At 40.0% G+C, this 13,163-nt stretch overlaps 1 protein-coding gene across 2 annotated transcripts in view; it reads right to left on the bottom strand.

Annotated features, from left to right (window-relative positions):
- The window catches only part of LOC306821691 (CUB and sushi domain-containing protein 1), a 418,062-nt gene that overhangs the window by 303,513 nt on the left and 101,386 nt on the right, over positions 1 to 13,163 (bottom strand). For both annotated transcript variants that reach the window (XM_079340244.1, XM_079340245.1), the window contains exon 2: positions 11,248 to 11,464. In XM_079340244.1, the coding sequence (XP_079196370.1) occupies positions 11,248 to 11,464 (217 nt within the window). The remainder of the gene's footprint in view (positions 1 to 11,247; positions 11,465 to 13,163) is intronic.

The following is a 13,163-nucleotide window of genomic DNA, read 5'->3' as shown; positions in this document are numbered from 1 at the left end:
CAGGAACCTCAGATTGATTGTCGACAACTGCTTTCACATTTCACTCCCAGGTAAGAAGAATAGTTGAATACAGCTTCTCTCAGCTCTATACCATTTTAAGTGAAAAATGATTCTCATGTTCAGCGACTTAAGACAGGTAATCCATACTTTCATCTCCTTGTGACTCCATTGCAACTCTGTGTGCACTGGATTTAGCCAGTTGTCCATGTCCCACCTGCAGAGTCTCTAAAATGCTGCAGCCAGGCTTTTAGCTGGTTCCAGGAAGAGGGAGAATATCAGTGGTAGTTTTTCTAGAATATCTTCACTGGCTCCCAATACACTTTTGAATTGATTTTAAGGGTTGCGTTGTTTCCTTACATGATCTGATACGAGTCTCCTGGTAGTCCCACGCTCAACTTTCAAAGGAGTGGCGTGCTTTTTTGCGATCAAGGCTCCTACACTGTGGAACAGCCCCCTCCCCTCTGTCAGGTCTTCTCCCTCTGTTGACTCATTTAAGTCCCACCTCAAAACAGTCTCAAATGTTCATAGGGTTTGACTCATCTGGTCCTGAGTATGCAGCTTGTATCCTCTATTACACTGAGTTGTTTGACTCTGTAGTCTTATATATTGTTTCTTTACGGCATTTTAAATCACTTTGATCAGCTGCTGCTGTTTTTAATGTGCTTTTGACTTGCTTACATTTGACTTAACTTGTGAAAAATGGAATCTGAACTTCAGTTTTATTTAGGACAAATATTTAAGTTTAGGACCTTATGGAGCATTCAGACACACAGACAGAATTGCATTGTACTGAAAAATATGTTTGAAAAGCTCTTATTAGGATTTATTTTGCTGCTGTAAAACGAGCATGAAATGTATTGTAACGGCTTTGGCTCCATGCTGATTGCAGCTGCCGTCCTACAAAAGGAGCAAGATTTAAAAGGCGGCACCTTTCAAACTCTCGGGAGGAGGAGTGTTTTGTGAAATCCAAACAAGTCCTCAGTTCAGTATTCCTTTAAGCCGACATGCACAGATACAAATAGAGTTGTAACGTTGAATGTGGACAAATGCACAATGAGAACACATCTCAACGCTTATTTGGCAGAAATTGTGTTTGTTCTTTTAGTTTTTCATCCGAGTTGAACTCGTATCGTAAGGTGAAAACTGCTCTCAACTTTCTGATGTGCTGGTGACAAGTTGAAGCAGCTTAGAGAATTATCAAGAATACAATAAGACACAGACAGACGGACAGAACTACCAACCGCAGAGGGACTTAGTTCTACTAGCTTTAGCATCCTGTGTGTGTGTGTGTGTGTGTGTGTGTGTGTGTGTGTGTGTGTGTGTGTGCGTGTGTGTCTCTTTGTGTCCATGTGTGTGTGTGTGAATCCCTCTCCAGTCCTACGTCTCTTTCTTTGTATACTTCTCTCTCTCCCTTTATCTCTCTCTCTCTCTCTCTCTCTCTCTCTCTCTCTCTCTCTCTCTCTCTCTCTCTCTCTCTCTCTCTCTCTCTCTCTCTCCTTTCCTAGCTGCCCTGTCTTCTCTCTGCGCTCTCTCCTTCTCTCTTTTCACTTCTCTCCTTCCTTCCCTAGCGGTAGTCCTGGATTAGTTCCATTGCCTGGTTATCTAGTGTTGGCCTATTTTTCTCAGAAAAGTGTGAGTTTTACTCTGCAGAGAGTGGGGGTAGTATAAGTTTGTGTGTGTGTGTGTGTGTGTGTGTGTGTGTGTGTGTGTGTGTGTGTGTGTGTGTGTAGGTGTGTGTGTGTGTGTGTGTGTGTGTGTGAGATAGAAGAGTAGTAAAGGTGACTTTGAAAAATGAATTTCTCATTTGTTTTAATTTAAATCAGTCCTTTCATTGCTTCATTGTCATGGATCTAGTCTGAAGAATGTGTCTGGCTGTATTTAAGCACACTGAGCACATTACCTGTGTGTAAACATTTGTCATTAAATATCTCAAAGAAGGCCGCGTGCAGTCAGACTTTTGATCACCAATTCCCTGTGAAGTTTTTCACAACTCCTCTGTTGTTTAAGTGTTTGGACGACCTGTGGTTTTAGTTTTTAAGGAAAACATCCAGATCGTCTCCATTTTCTTATTTTTCTGCAGATCTTTCTTTCATTGTTCTTCTTAATCACTTCATCTCGGATGTTTCGCCCCTCGTGCAAATTTTAGACTTTTAAATCTTCAGAGATTGTCTTGAAGCCATAAATGTTGCTGTTGTCAAGTAACAGTTAATGAATAAGTTCACACACACAATTAGCTGCTTGACCTGACAGTCTGTATCACGAGGAAGATCAACTGAGCTGAAAAAGTAAAGAAAGAAAGAGGAGGTGCAGAGCGGAGAGAAGCAGGGGAGAGTTTGACAGCAGGAGAAACGGGAAGTTTAAGTTAGTGACCAATGAATGTGTGTGTGTGTGTGTGTGTGTGTGTGTGCTTGTGTGTGCATGCGTGTCTGTGCACTGAGCAGGTGTGCAGAATCAAGGTAGCTGACCCGTTTCTCTCTCACACACTGCAGCACAAACGTTACCCTTTTGCCTCTCCATTGAGTTTCCTTTGTCTTTCTTTCCTCTGCCTGTGCTGCTCTTTTGATTTCGCTCCGTCTCTCCACAACAAACCTCACACCGTCTCACTGATAACCTTTCTCTCTTCCCACCTCCTGTCTCTATCAAAGTTTGTAACAAAGAAAGAACAAAGGTGTATATTCTCCTGCAGCCTGGATATATAGATCCACACCAGGCTGAAAACGTTCGATAGGAGTACATTGAAAGTGTCTATGACTTCTTCTTTGATCCTATTTTAACCATCATCACTTCGATCAGCGGTGTACGTATTCATTAGATTTATAGTTGTTGAAATGGGCTTTTAACAGTTTTGCAAATCAAACCACAGCCTACATCTTTACCAGAAAGTGAATGTCACTCAGTGAAAAGTGCCTTGACTGAATTTCCAAGTCACCAATAATCACGTCACATTGATGTATAATAAAGAATAGTACACAAAAAGACAATGTGAGGAAACATGTCTGTAGGGCAGGAAGCTATAGGAGACTCATTTGCAGGCTGCAAGACTGCTAAAGTTAACTTACAGTACTTCTTCTTACAGGCCATCAAACCTGTAATTGCTGGTTTCTCTGATTTATCTTAAATTGGCTTGAACAGATGTGTCATGTAGCTGCAATGCAATTAAAGGCAGTTTTGGTCACATCTGAAAATCCAACTTTCAATTCTGTTATTTTTGAGACCAATGAGAGAATATCGGGTGGAGGAAAACTGAAATTGAAAAACAGCTGAGACTGATTGTGCTCCGGACACATCATTTACGATACTATTTAACCAACACTGTATGAAGACATCTACTGCAGCAGCTCTGCCCATACTTTTGCTTGGATTACCATAAAGTAGTGCAGAAATGGTTTATCCATATCTATAAATCCTATAATCCAATAATCCCATCACATTTGAGTATTATGGAATCACAGGTTGCCTTAAATCCAAGTTGAGCAATACAAGTCTTGAAAGTAAAGTGGATGTCTCGGAATAAGCTTCAAGGAGCAAAGAAAGACCATGGGCAAAAACTAATCCAACAAATAAACAGAGGTGATGAGTGCCAGCACAGTGCAGGGTGTTTCTTACAGCCGAGGTTTAGATCAAGAATACAGAAGTAGCAAGTCTCAGGGTGTAGATTCAGATATTCCCAAGTGCACGTCAGCAACTTGTGACGTTAAGAGAGTTAAACTCTCTCTCTCTCTCTCTCTCTCTCTCTCTCTCTCTCTCTCTCTCTCTCTCTCTCTCTCTCTCTCTCTCTCTCTCTCTCTCTCTCTCGTCAGTCATAGTACTGGTAGTAAAGTGCTCCTTACTTAGAATACCGTCAGTGTAAGAGATGAGGGGGGAAAAAATAAATAAATAATAAAATCTTTCCAAGCTCTTGTGGGACAAGACTCCCTCTTTGTGTTTCCTCCTCACGAATGTGCCTTTCTGAACCAGAGCTAGTATAATATCTGGAGGTCTCCCTTTAATGCTGTGCGTCTGTACAGTCAGCTGCAGTATAAAGGCAGGTTTTGCATTCGTGTCCTGCTGACATTTGCAGTTTGTGATTGTTTTATAAGGTGTGTGTTTTCATAGCTATATGACCTTTTCTTAATTACGTTAATTACGCATAGCGATACTAAGTGCCATAATCAATGTACTATGTAATTAACGTGTCTGCTAATGCTGGTGCTTGGATGCACATGCACAACCATGCACTCAAACACGAAAATAGTGTGCGTTCACTATCACACACTTGATGACTTTCAATGAGAATAATGATAGTTTACACATCCAAAGGTTATTATAAACAAGTAAACTTAACCCAGTGTATAAAAGCAGTTCGCACAAAGCTGTGCGAACAGTGTTGACTTGTGAAGTATGAAGAGAGAACAAAATAAACCTCATTCTCTGGCAAAATCAATCAAGTATAAGACAATATAGTGGACATAAGATGACCTTTTGGAACAAAATATAGAAGTTGTGCAACCTTATCTCTGGTATCAGGTTTTCTAGAGAATGAATTCATTCACATTGATATAATACGGCATTCAACCAAATGTTTATTTTTGCGTGACTGATACATGTGAAATAGAGGCTAAAGGAATGTGTTTACATTTCGTTGGTTTGTGGAGGGAAAAATGTATTGATTTCTGAAACCCTATTGAAGTTTAGACAATCACTTGAACGTATGGTGGTATCACCTTAATATTAGATGGCAGATTAAAGTGAAATCTCAATAAAGTCTGGTAAGGAAATCAATGCAGTGTCCTTTGCAATAAGAATAGTTTAAAGTGTATTTTGGTAATCTTGACACCCAGAGCTGTTTGTTAGAGGATAAAAGACACAGAAGGTATTTTGGGGGGCACTGTATTTTCACTGATAGAGGTCTGATGAGGGCAGACATATTTGTACGCTGTGCTAAATAAATACATTTGCAAAAAGTTTGTGGTCTTCTGAGGAACTCATTAATTTTCCGGAGTCCGGGTCAAATACAGAGTAAAAAAATCTCCCTGCAGGGATCAAAAAGGCATCACTTAACTGGTGAAATTGCAGGCCCAAGTTCAGCCTGACAGACCACTTCTGCAAACGCCTCGTGCAGCCGCCTGAGTAGTTACACAGCGAGCTGCTGACAGAAGAGCCGCGGGGTTCGTGACAGTGAGAATGTCAATGGTTTGCTTTGCTGTAGCCTCTGACCTGACTCCATAACAGCTCTCAGTGTGATTCTGAGAAACTAACTTTGAGTATGAAAAAGTCCAGCTGCATCTTAAATTTCAAAATCTATTTCTTTATATTTAAGACTAGAAAGAGTGGTCGTAACAAACGTCTGGTTTAAAAAGGTTTGGAACAAAAAAATCGTCAGGATAAGGAAAAGGTCATATTTAAGGTGAGAACAAATACTTTGTGAAAGTAAGAGAAATAATTAGGTAATGTGGTTTGGATGAAAACAAAAAAAAAAGTGCTCCTCTGGGGGCGCCGGTGGCGCAGTGGCACTGCGCATCGAGGCCACAGTCCTCGTGCGTGCGACCCGGGTTCACGTCTGGCCCGTGGCATCTTCACTGCATGTCTGTCCTCACTCTCTCTCCCCACCTTCCGATCTTATCCACTGTCCTCGACAATAAAGGCTAAAAAGCCCAAAAATAAAATCTTTTTAAAAAAAAGAAGTAATGGAAGATTTGTGAATAGGGTAAGAATCTCTGAACCCGTTGATTACATCTAAACATGTGCACATATATCTTTGCAGCTTGCCATCAGGTTTAGAGCTAATGGGTTTGGGGACTAAAAGGACGAGAGCAAAATGATGGTGCTATAACTATAATAGAGACTTACACCACTAAAACCACAGCAACAGAAATCTACACTCTGACACCTGAAAATAAAACTTCCCAAACCTGTGTCTGTAAGATTCACCAGATTTGAACATTTATTGAATCACCTATTCTCAGACAAACCACAGAACAACACTGTTGGTACCAGCTGTGTGTCAAAGGATCAAACTATACTCACTGCAGAGAATTTTTAGGACGTGTATCCCCTAAGAAAAAGATGGGGTCAAATTAATTGTTTTTTTAAGTAAAGAAAACAGTTCACACACTTAACATAAGTAAGACATGGTATAAGACATGCGCAATTAGTCGACTTGCCTTGTCAATCTCAAAAGTCAACCCAAGAAGAACTACTAGGTTAAACGGATTAGTAAAATACTGACCAATACAGGTTTGCAAAATCTTAAAATACTGTGTCTAAGCTGTAACACAGCCACCCAGTTAATGGGCCTGCTGTCCTCGCTCGAGTGCCCAGTTGTAAGCCAGCACAGTGAACGGATGGCATCTCGTAGGAGCAGCATGGTTTCGCAGTATTTTCATCTAGAAAATATTAGAGGTTAAACTGGCATATCGACTGTTGTTTAGCACAGCCCTGAGGATGTTTAGGCACAACGAGGACCAAAGCCTTGTGTTGGCACTGCTCATACAAATGACACCTACAAATTCCAATTCATCATTGCTTACCCAAAATCCTGTTATCCCAAGCTTTTCCATGTAATTGGGGTTTGTAGACATGCTGCGGACACAAAAAGTCTTTGAAAAACACGTCAATGTGTATTTTGCATAAAATCTGATCTTAAAGCAAGAGTACTGAGAGTAAAAGAAATAAGCTGGCCTTCCTGATGTTACTGAACAGTAAAAGTTTGAGTGGAAATTCTAGCAATAACATATTAGTTTGAGGACAGGGCTTTTCACTGACAAGTACTGAAATCTCCCCAAAACTTTTCAAACTGTTCAGCAGTTTCCTGTTTTTTTTGTTATTGTTGTTGGGTTTTTTTTTTTCCATCTTTATAGGCACTTAGTTTCAAAGACGGAAGATCCTTGACTGGATGCCAATGGCAATGTCACAGAAAACTGTCTGAAAAGCCACTCCTGCATTTCGTATACAATATAAGACACAGGCAGAGATTGATCAGTAGTCCCTGGTTGAGGAAAGCTTTCCATTTTCAGAAGTAAATATTCTCACAGTGCTGAGATCAGTCATCATAAAGAGTGGGCTGGAGTAGAGTTAATACTGCTGACGCACAGCTGCAGCTGGTAAGAGGAAGCCACAGATGCCGGGTCAGCCCTTCTTCTATGTAGGATTGCAGAATTCCCTGCACATACAAAAGGTCTAAAAGATATACCCTGCCTCCTCTGTGTGAACAAAGAGAAGGCAATCAACTCCTCTTTGCTTCATCCCACTGTCCATGTGGGCAGCATGATGGGTTCAAGTGAGAAAGTCTTACATCATTCATCCAGTAGCTAAGAGGAGGGGGTCAGCTGGCTGACCATGCCCTCGCTGAGATCAGACATCAAACAGGCAGCAGCAGATTAATTTATACTTATGTAAAATAACAAGTTGTACTCCAACAAGAAAAAAAAAAGCTGTAAGGTGGGTGTGATTGAATGTCTCCTGACACTCAGCTGGGGATAGGCTAAGCCTTACAAACTAATCTGAAGCTTGATGGCGTGACACACACCAGGAAGCCCCTCAGGGCACCACGGACAGTTGTCTTACTCTGACACTCTGCTCTCTGTACTCACAATGTCAACACCATTCAAAGAGGTGTGAACTTCAACAGAGGAGCTTAGCATCACAACATCGCCATTTGATCTAAACAACTTTAGCGTTAGGTCACTAAACTCAATCCCAGTAGGTCTTGAAGCAACTAGTTAATGTTTTTTTTTTTTTTTTTTTGAATTAACAGCAGATCAGTAACCATTCAATTGGCTGTTTTGTGTTCTATTATGAGGGTGCAAAATAACTCCAGGGCTAATAACCACCAGTAGCAGAATAAACATACTGGCAAAGACGGGGCTACCTCTTGCTATCTAATTTAGTTTGACAGTTTTCTACATCATGTTTTATTGAATAAATAAGTTGGTGGTTCTGCAGCAGAAAAGGCACACATTCTTGAAAGTTCCATAAAATCTGAAAGTGACTGTATATAATGTGTATCATTTCTAATGACCAGCAGGGGGCGACTCAACTGGTTCTATCTATTATATCCAGATGAAAATACCCTACTTCTCATTTGATTTATTACTTAAATAAACATTTTCATACTGAGTAAGGTTTCCTTAAATGATCATGTTCTTTTTTAAAGGGATGGTAACACTGACAGTAAAAGAGAGTTTGATTTAGGCCACAAAAAGATACATAGCAATGTGTAACAAACTTTTCCTCCTTATATGGTTAGATCTTTTTAAAAGAAAAACAGGATGGCAAGGCTAAAAAATGCAGAACTCATAGCTTCAAAAGGGGAGAGTCATGGTTGCTACATCCCCTGTCTATACTGTCACCGAGCATCAGATGCTTCAAACCAGGTGGAAACCTCCAGTGTTGTAGAATAAAGTGGGAGTTTAAACACTTGCAGTTCCTCAAGAGTCCACTAGAGACTCGCCTCTAAAGCCAGCATCCCCATTTGGGACTACATTCAAAAGCCAATTTTTACAGGAGAAATAAACACGTTTACAGCCAGGATTCAAAAATGAATTTGGAATCAGTAGAACATTTATTGTTTTGATTTTACTAAGCCTCAGAGATATTCATGAATTTATCAGGTGTGTTGCTAAAATGACTAGAAGGTTTTTTTTAAGGAGCCTGTTAAACCTGTTGCCTGTTTCTAGATCAAATGAAAGTTATGTTGAGGTTTCCAATACGGCAAACTCTATCGATGGGCTTTATAACACCTCTTCAGGCAACACTGAATGATGTCTATGCTTCCAACAGGTCTCTCAAAATAACACAGAGATGGACAATTACTGTCCTTGCTAGTAATCTGCATATAATTAGATGATCTGTCAAACATTAGCATGGATTTAGCTCAGTAAAAGACAAGAACATCATGTTGTCATAGCAGGAGCATTCAGCAGCAGGTGTTCTGAGAATAGCCAGCGGGCCTTGAGCGCAGGTAAGTTTCTGGTACACTTCTGCCTCCCTGTTGTCTACCCACAGCTGCAGTGCTGGAGAGCTCTGGTCATTGTTGGTTCAGCTGTCGTTTCACCTTATGTACGGGCTACAGACAGCACACTCTGGTGGTTCCACAATCCCAGCAGAAGCACGCTTCAGGCCAACAATGTTCAACACATACAGACAGCAGGGGTCCATGGTGCAGTGTTTATCGAGCTCATCTTAGAAATGCAGTCTTTTACAGAGGATTAAAGAAAGTACTGTACAATCAACAGTCCTGCATTTCTGATGTTTAACTGACCAAAGAGGAAGCATCAAAGATTTATTTTGAAATAAATGGCAGAAGAAAAAATGGGGGTGAAAGTAAGACAACTGAAAGATCAAAGAAATCGAGAAGCTATACAATGTGATAAGATTTAATCCTTTATTTTTTAGTATTTGTCGGCTTGAAGATTATTTGACCTTTGGATATCAACATAAGGACCTAATACATGAGTTGAAGTGGTCACTTAAGTACACCTACCACAGTCCAGTAAGTCTGAGCATCATACAAGAACAAAAACTGATTGTTATGAATAAAAAACTGCTAAATAGCTCATGTCAAATAGAGCATGTGGGAAATTGTTACACATGAATTGTACACTACGATATATCTTTAATAAAACCTTTCAGTCCTGACAGCTGAACTTACTTACATTGACAGTTTTTATGCCTGTTATCTGTCGTTAATATGTGTTACTGACACGTGTGCACTTTAGGCTTTAAAAACATGTGCTCTTTATGTTGACCTTCGCAAACAGCCACCATATTCTATAACGTCTATGGCATTATCCTTCACATAACACAGCTCAAGGTTTTCAAGGAAAAACCCACAGTTTTCTGTGACTGTAACAGAAACCTCAAACACAACTTGATACATTCCCATCTCAAGCCTCCTACACAACAGAAGAGCGCTTTGAATAAGCTTTGCTTCGGTTTCTATCTGCCCTTTATGCATCAATATTGGAGTCATACAACCCACGTAATCCTGAGCTGCCTTAAAGTCATCAATGATTTAGATTTCCTTCACATTCCAGTTTAAAGAAAAAGAATGACCCAATTGACCATTAATGTTTTTAACCAATAGTGAAATATTTAGTATGTGCCTTCTTGTTGTGTTGAAGAGACAATTAGGTATGTAGTATGTAGAGCTGAAAAACATGATTTCATTTAACACCTTATTTTGATTTTAAATATATTTGGATTTTAGGTGGTTGGTTGCATAGAAACAAATTTGTAAGACATCAAGTCTGCCTTTCAGTCGCTATGGTGCGTATTTGTTAAGCATTTTGTGAAAGGGACCAAACGATTAAACAAATCCATTATATATACCGCTCGTTCAGGGTTGCAGGGGTTGGATCCAATCCTAGTTGTCATTGGGCGAGAAGCAGGGTATGCCCTGCAACGGACGTCGGTGCATCACAGGGCTGACATATAGGGAGAGACAACCAGCCACATGCACATTCACACCATGGGCAATTTAGAGTCAACAATTAACCTAACGAGCACTTCTTTTGACTGTGAGAACAACACCAGAGTACCCAGAGAGAATCCATGCATGCGGGGAGAATATCCAAAATCCAAACAGAAAGGCTCTTGTCCAACAGTGATTTGAACTCGGAACCTCATTGCTGTGAGGCAAAACACTGACCCCTGCACCACCATACAGCCCCAACAAGCACACTTTATTTTATTGTTTTAATAAAAAATAACAATCAGTCCTGTTTTTGCAATGTACTTTACATTTGCCCCCAGTGGATTGCAGGTATACAAACTGTACTTTTCTGTATCAACCGAAGGTGGTGCCTTTTCAACTGTACTGTGAACTTTCTGCATAACATCAAAACTATTTTAATCAATAATTAATTCAATATCACAAATTTTAGTAGTTATTTCAGTGATAAGGTTTTTTAGAGGACTCTCAAACAGCCAAATCTGTCTGCTTTGTAAAATGTACTTTAGTCACCATGCAGAAGAAAGAATATCCTCTTTTAAAGTATTTATCCGATATGACAGAAATTCAACTCAAATTAAAGCTGACACTCACTGTGCTTTGAATTCATATTCAATGTGTCATATCCAATCTAGAAGAAATGTGTATTCAAAGAAATCTGCTGTTGTCCAAATGCCAACTCTTCATTCAATGAGGAGTATGAGAAGGGAAGGAGAAAAGGCTATACTCAAACAGACAGAGTCAGAGGGGTTTGAAGAGAAAGAGAGAAAGAGTCAAAAAGAAGATCAGACAGTAAACAAAAGAACATTTCTTACCTCAGTTTCAAGTTGCCAGGCAATGGTTGTCCATCGTAAACTGATACAATATCAAAGTCTTCCTCCAGTGCCAGCGTGACAAAGGTTAGCTGGATCCGGTTCCTCTCCCCTGTTATGATCAGCCACGTACAGTTGGCATAGTTGGGATAGCCATGGGGGAAACCAGGCGACTCTATGGAACCATTTAGTCCTTGGACAACTCCACCACAGGACTCGGCTGGAAGAGAAAAACGGGACAACAACATATTAGCCTTAAACCATACCATTAAGACGTGAGATTGAGCCTTTTCCTCCTCCCTTTCATACGTCAGATATTGTTTGTTTCCTGTGTGGCTTTCTGTGATGTTTGATAAACTCCGTCAAGGACTGAAATAATTACATATTTCTATTGATATATTGAAGGTTACAAATGAATCTGATTAAATTCTGCCATTCTAAACCTTTAGTAATTATGCAAGAGATGGAAACATTGAGCATAGCTTAAATATTATCTATGTACCAAACCAAGTGTGAGTAGAAGAAGCCGCCTTTGTCCTATCATGCAACCATAACATAATCCAACATATGCCTCACTGGCTCCCATGACACTCAAACATGTGCTATGCAGGGTTTAATGCAATGTGGCTGCACGAAACTGTGTAGTGAAATATATCTCAAAATGCAACTTTCTCATTCTGACTACGTAAGCTGTGATCTACTGAGATCTGGCCAGGAAAACCTGCCATTACACATAAACACACATGTGCACTCATGTGCAAAGTACTGGTTTTACTTTACAGCATGCACTGTGTGATTCCATTGCACACTAATAAAAAACACATGGCATAAAACATTCTCAGATGAAATGTACCGACATGTGATCTCCTACGACCCTAACATTGTCCTTCCTTCCATTACATTGAATGTAAAAAACGCAGTATGTAGATGGATTTCATGGACCTTCAATAACAAGAATACAGGTATTGACACAAAATAAACTATTTTTCAAGAAGTAATACACATATTTAAATTAAAGCATCAACATAAAGAACAGACTTCATACTGCTCGATATGTATTGAAGATTTTAGCTTGTGAGTGTAAGAGAGAGAGAGAAAAGGTCTCTGTAAATTAATATCAATCTGCTCTGAAAGCAGCAAAAAGCTAAATGTCTGTGCGCCCCAACAGGAGAAGGTGAAAGCTGTAAATGTAATTGCGCGGACAGAAATAAGACTGAGTGAAACTGAGAAAAACTGGTAAAACTAGTTATAGGAAGGTCAGCATTAGCCTGAGCAAAATAAAGCTTTCTCAATCAACAGCCTCTGTATGTCCAGTTCACTCCTTTCCTCTGTCCTCATTCAAACACTTCTCCCCTCTCTGCTCTATCTTTTAACTTCTCCTCTCTCTTCGAGGAACACTTTACAATATTTACGCCAAAAGATGATTTAATATCCAGGGCATGTAGGTATTCGCGATAGCATTGGCTATTGATTTATTGACCTTATACCATTGACAACACACTAGCAAACACTTAGACATGCAGAAGTGTGTTGCGCCCTCTAGAGACAACTCCTTACTAGGTCACAGTCTACTCAACCAAATGTTAACAAATGCGTGTGTCTGCTTCTGTGTTTTTTGTCTTTTCCCATCAAAATGAGATCAGAACTTCCACATAGTGCACACACCAGATGTTCCTGTTTGTCTGAAGTAACACAAAACACACGTACCTTAACACAGACAAAAACGGACAAGCTGGCAGCGACAAAGACAAACACACACACACACACACGTTCTCTCCCTCATACACACACAGACTCATACTCAATCTTTAAACCATCTGGAGTGCCGAGATTAATTTCAGATCATTCTCCGCTGTCTTTCCAACCCAATTCACCTCTACCCTTCAGCCCTCTTTGTGTCTGCGTCTCACTCTGTCTTC

The sequence above is a fragment of the Symphodus melops genome, assembly GCF_947650265.1.
Source record: "Symphodus melops genome assembly, chromosome: 3".
In the NCBI taxonomy this organism is placed as follows: Eukaryota; Metazoa; Chordata; class Actinopteri; order Labriformes; family Labridae; genus Symphodus; species Symphodus melops.
The sequence above is the reverse complement of the archived record's forward strand: the minus strand, read 5'-3'. Positions and strand labels throughout refer to the sequence as shown.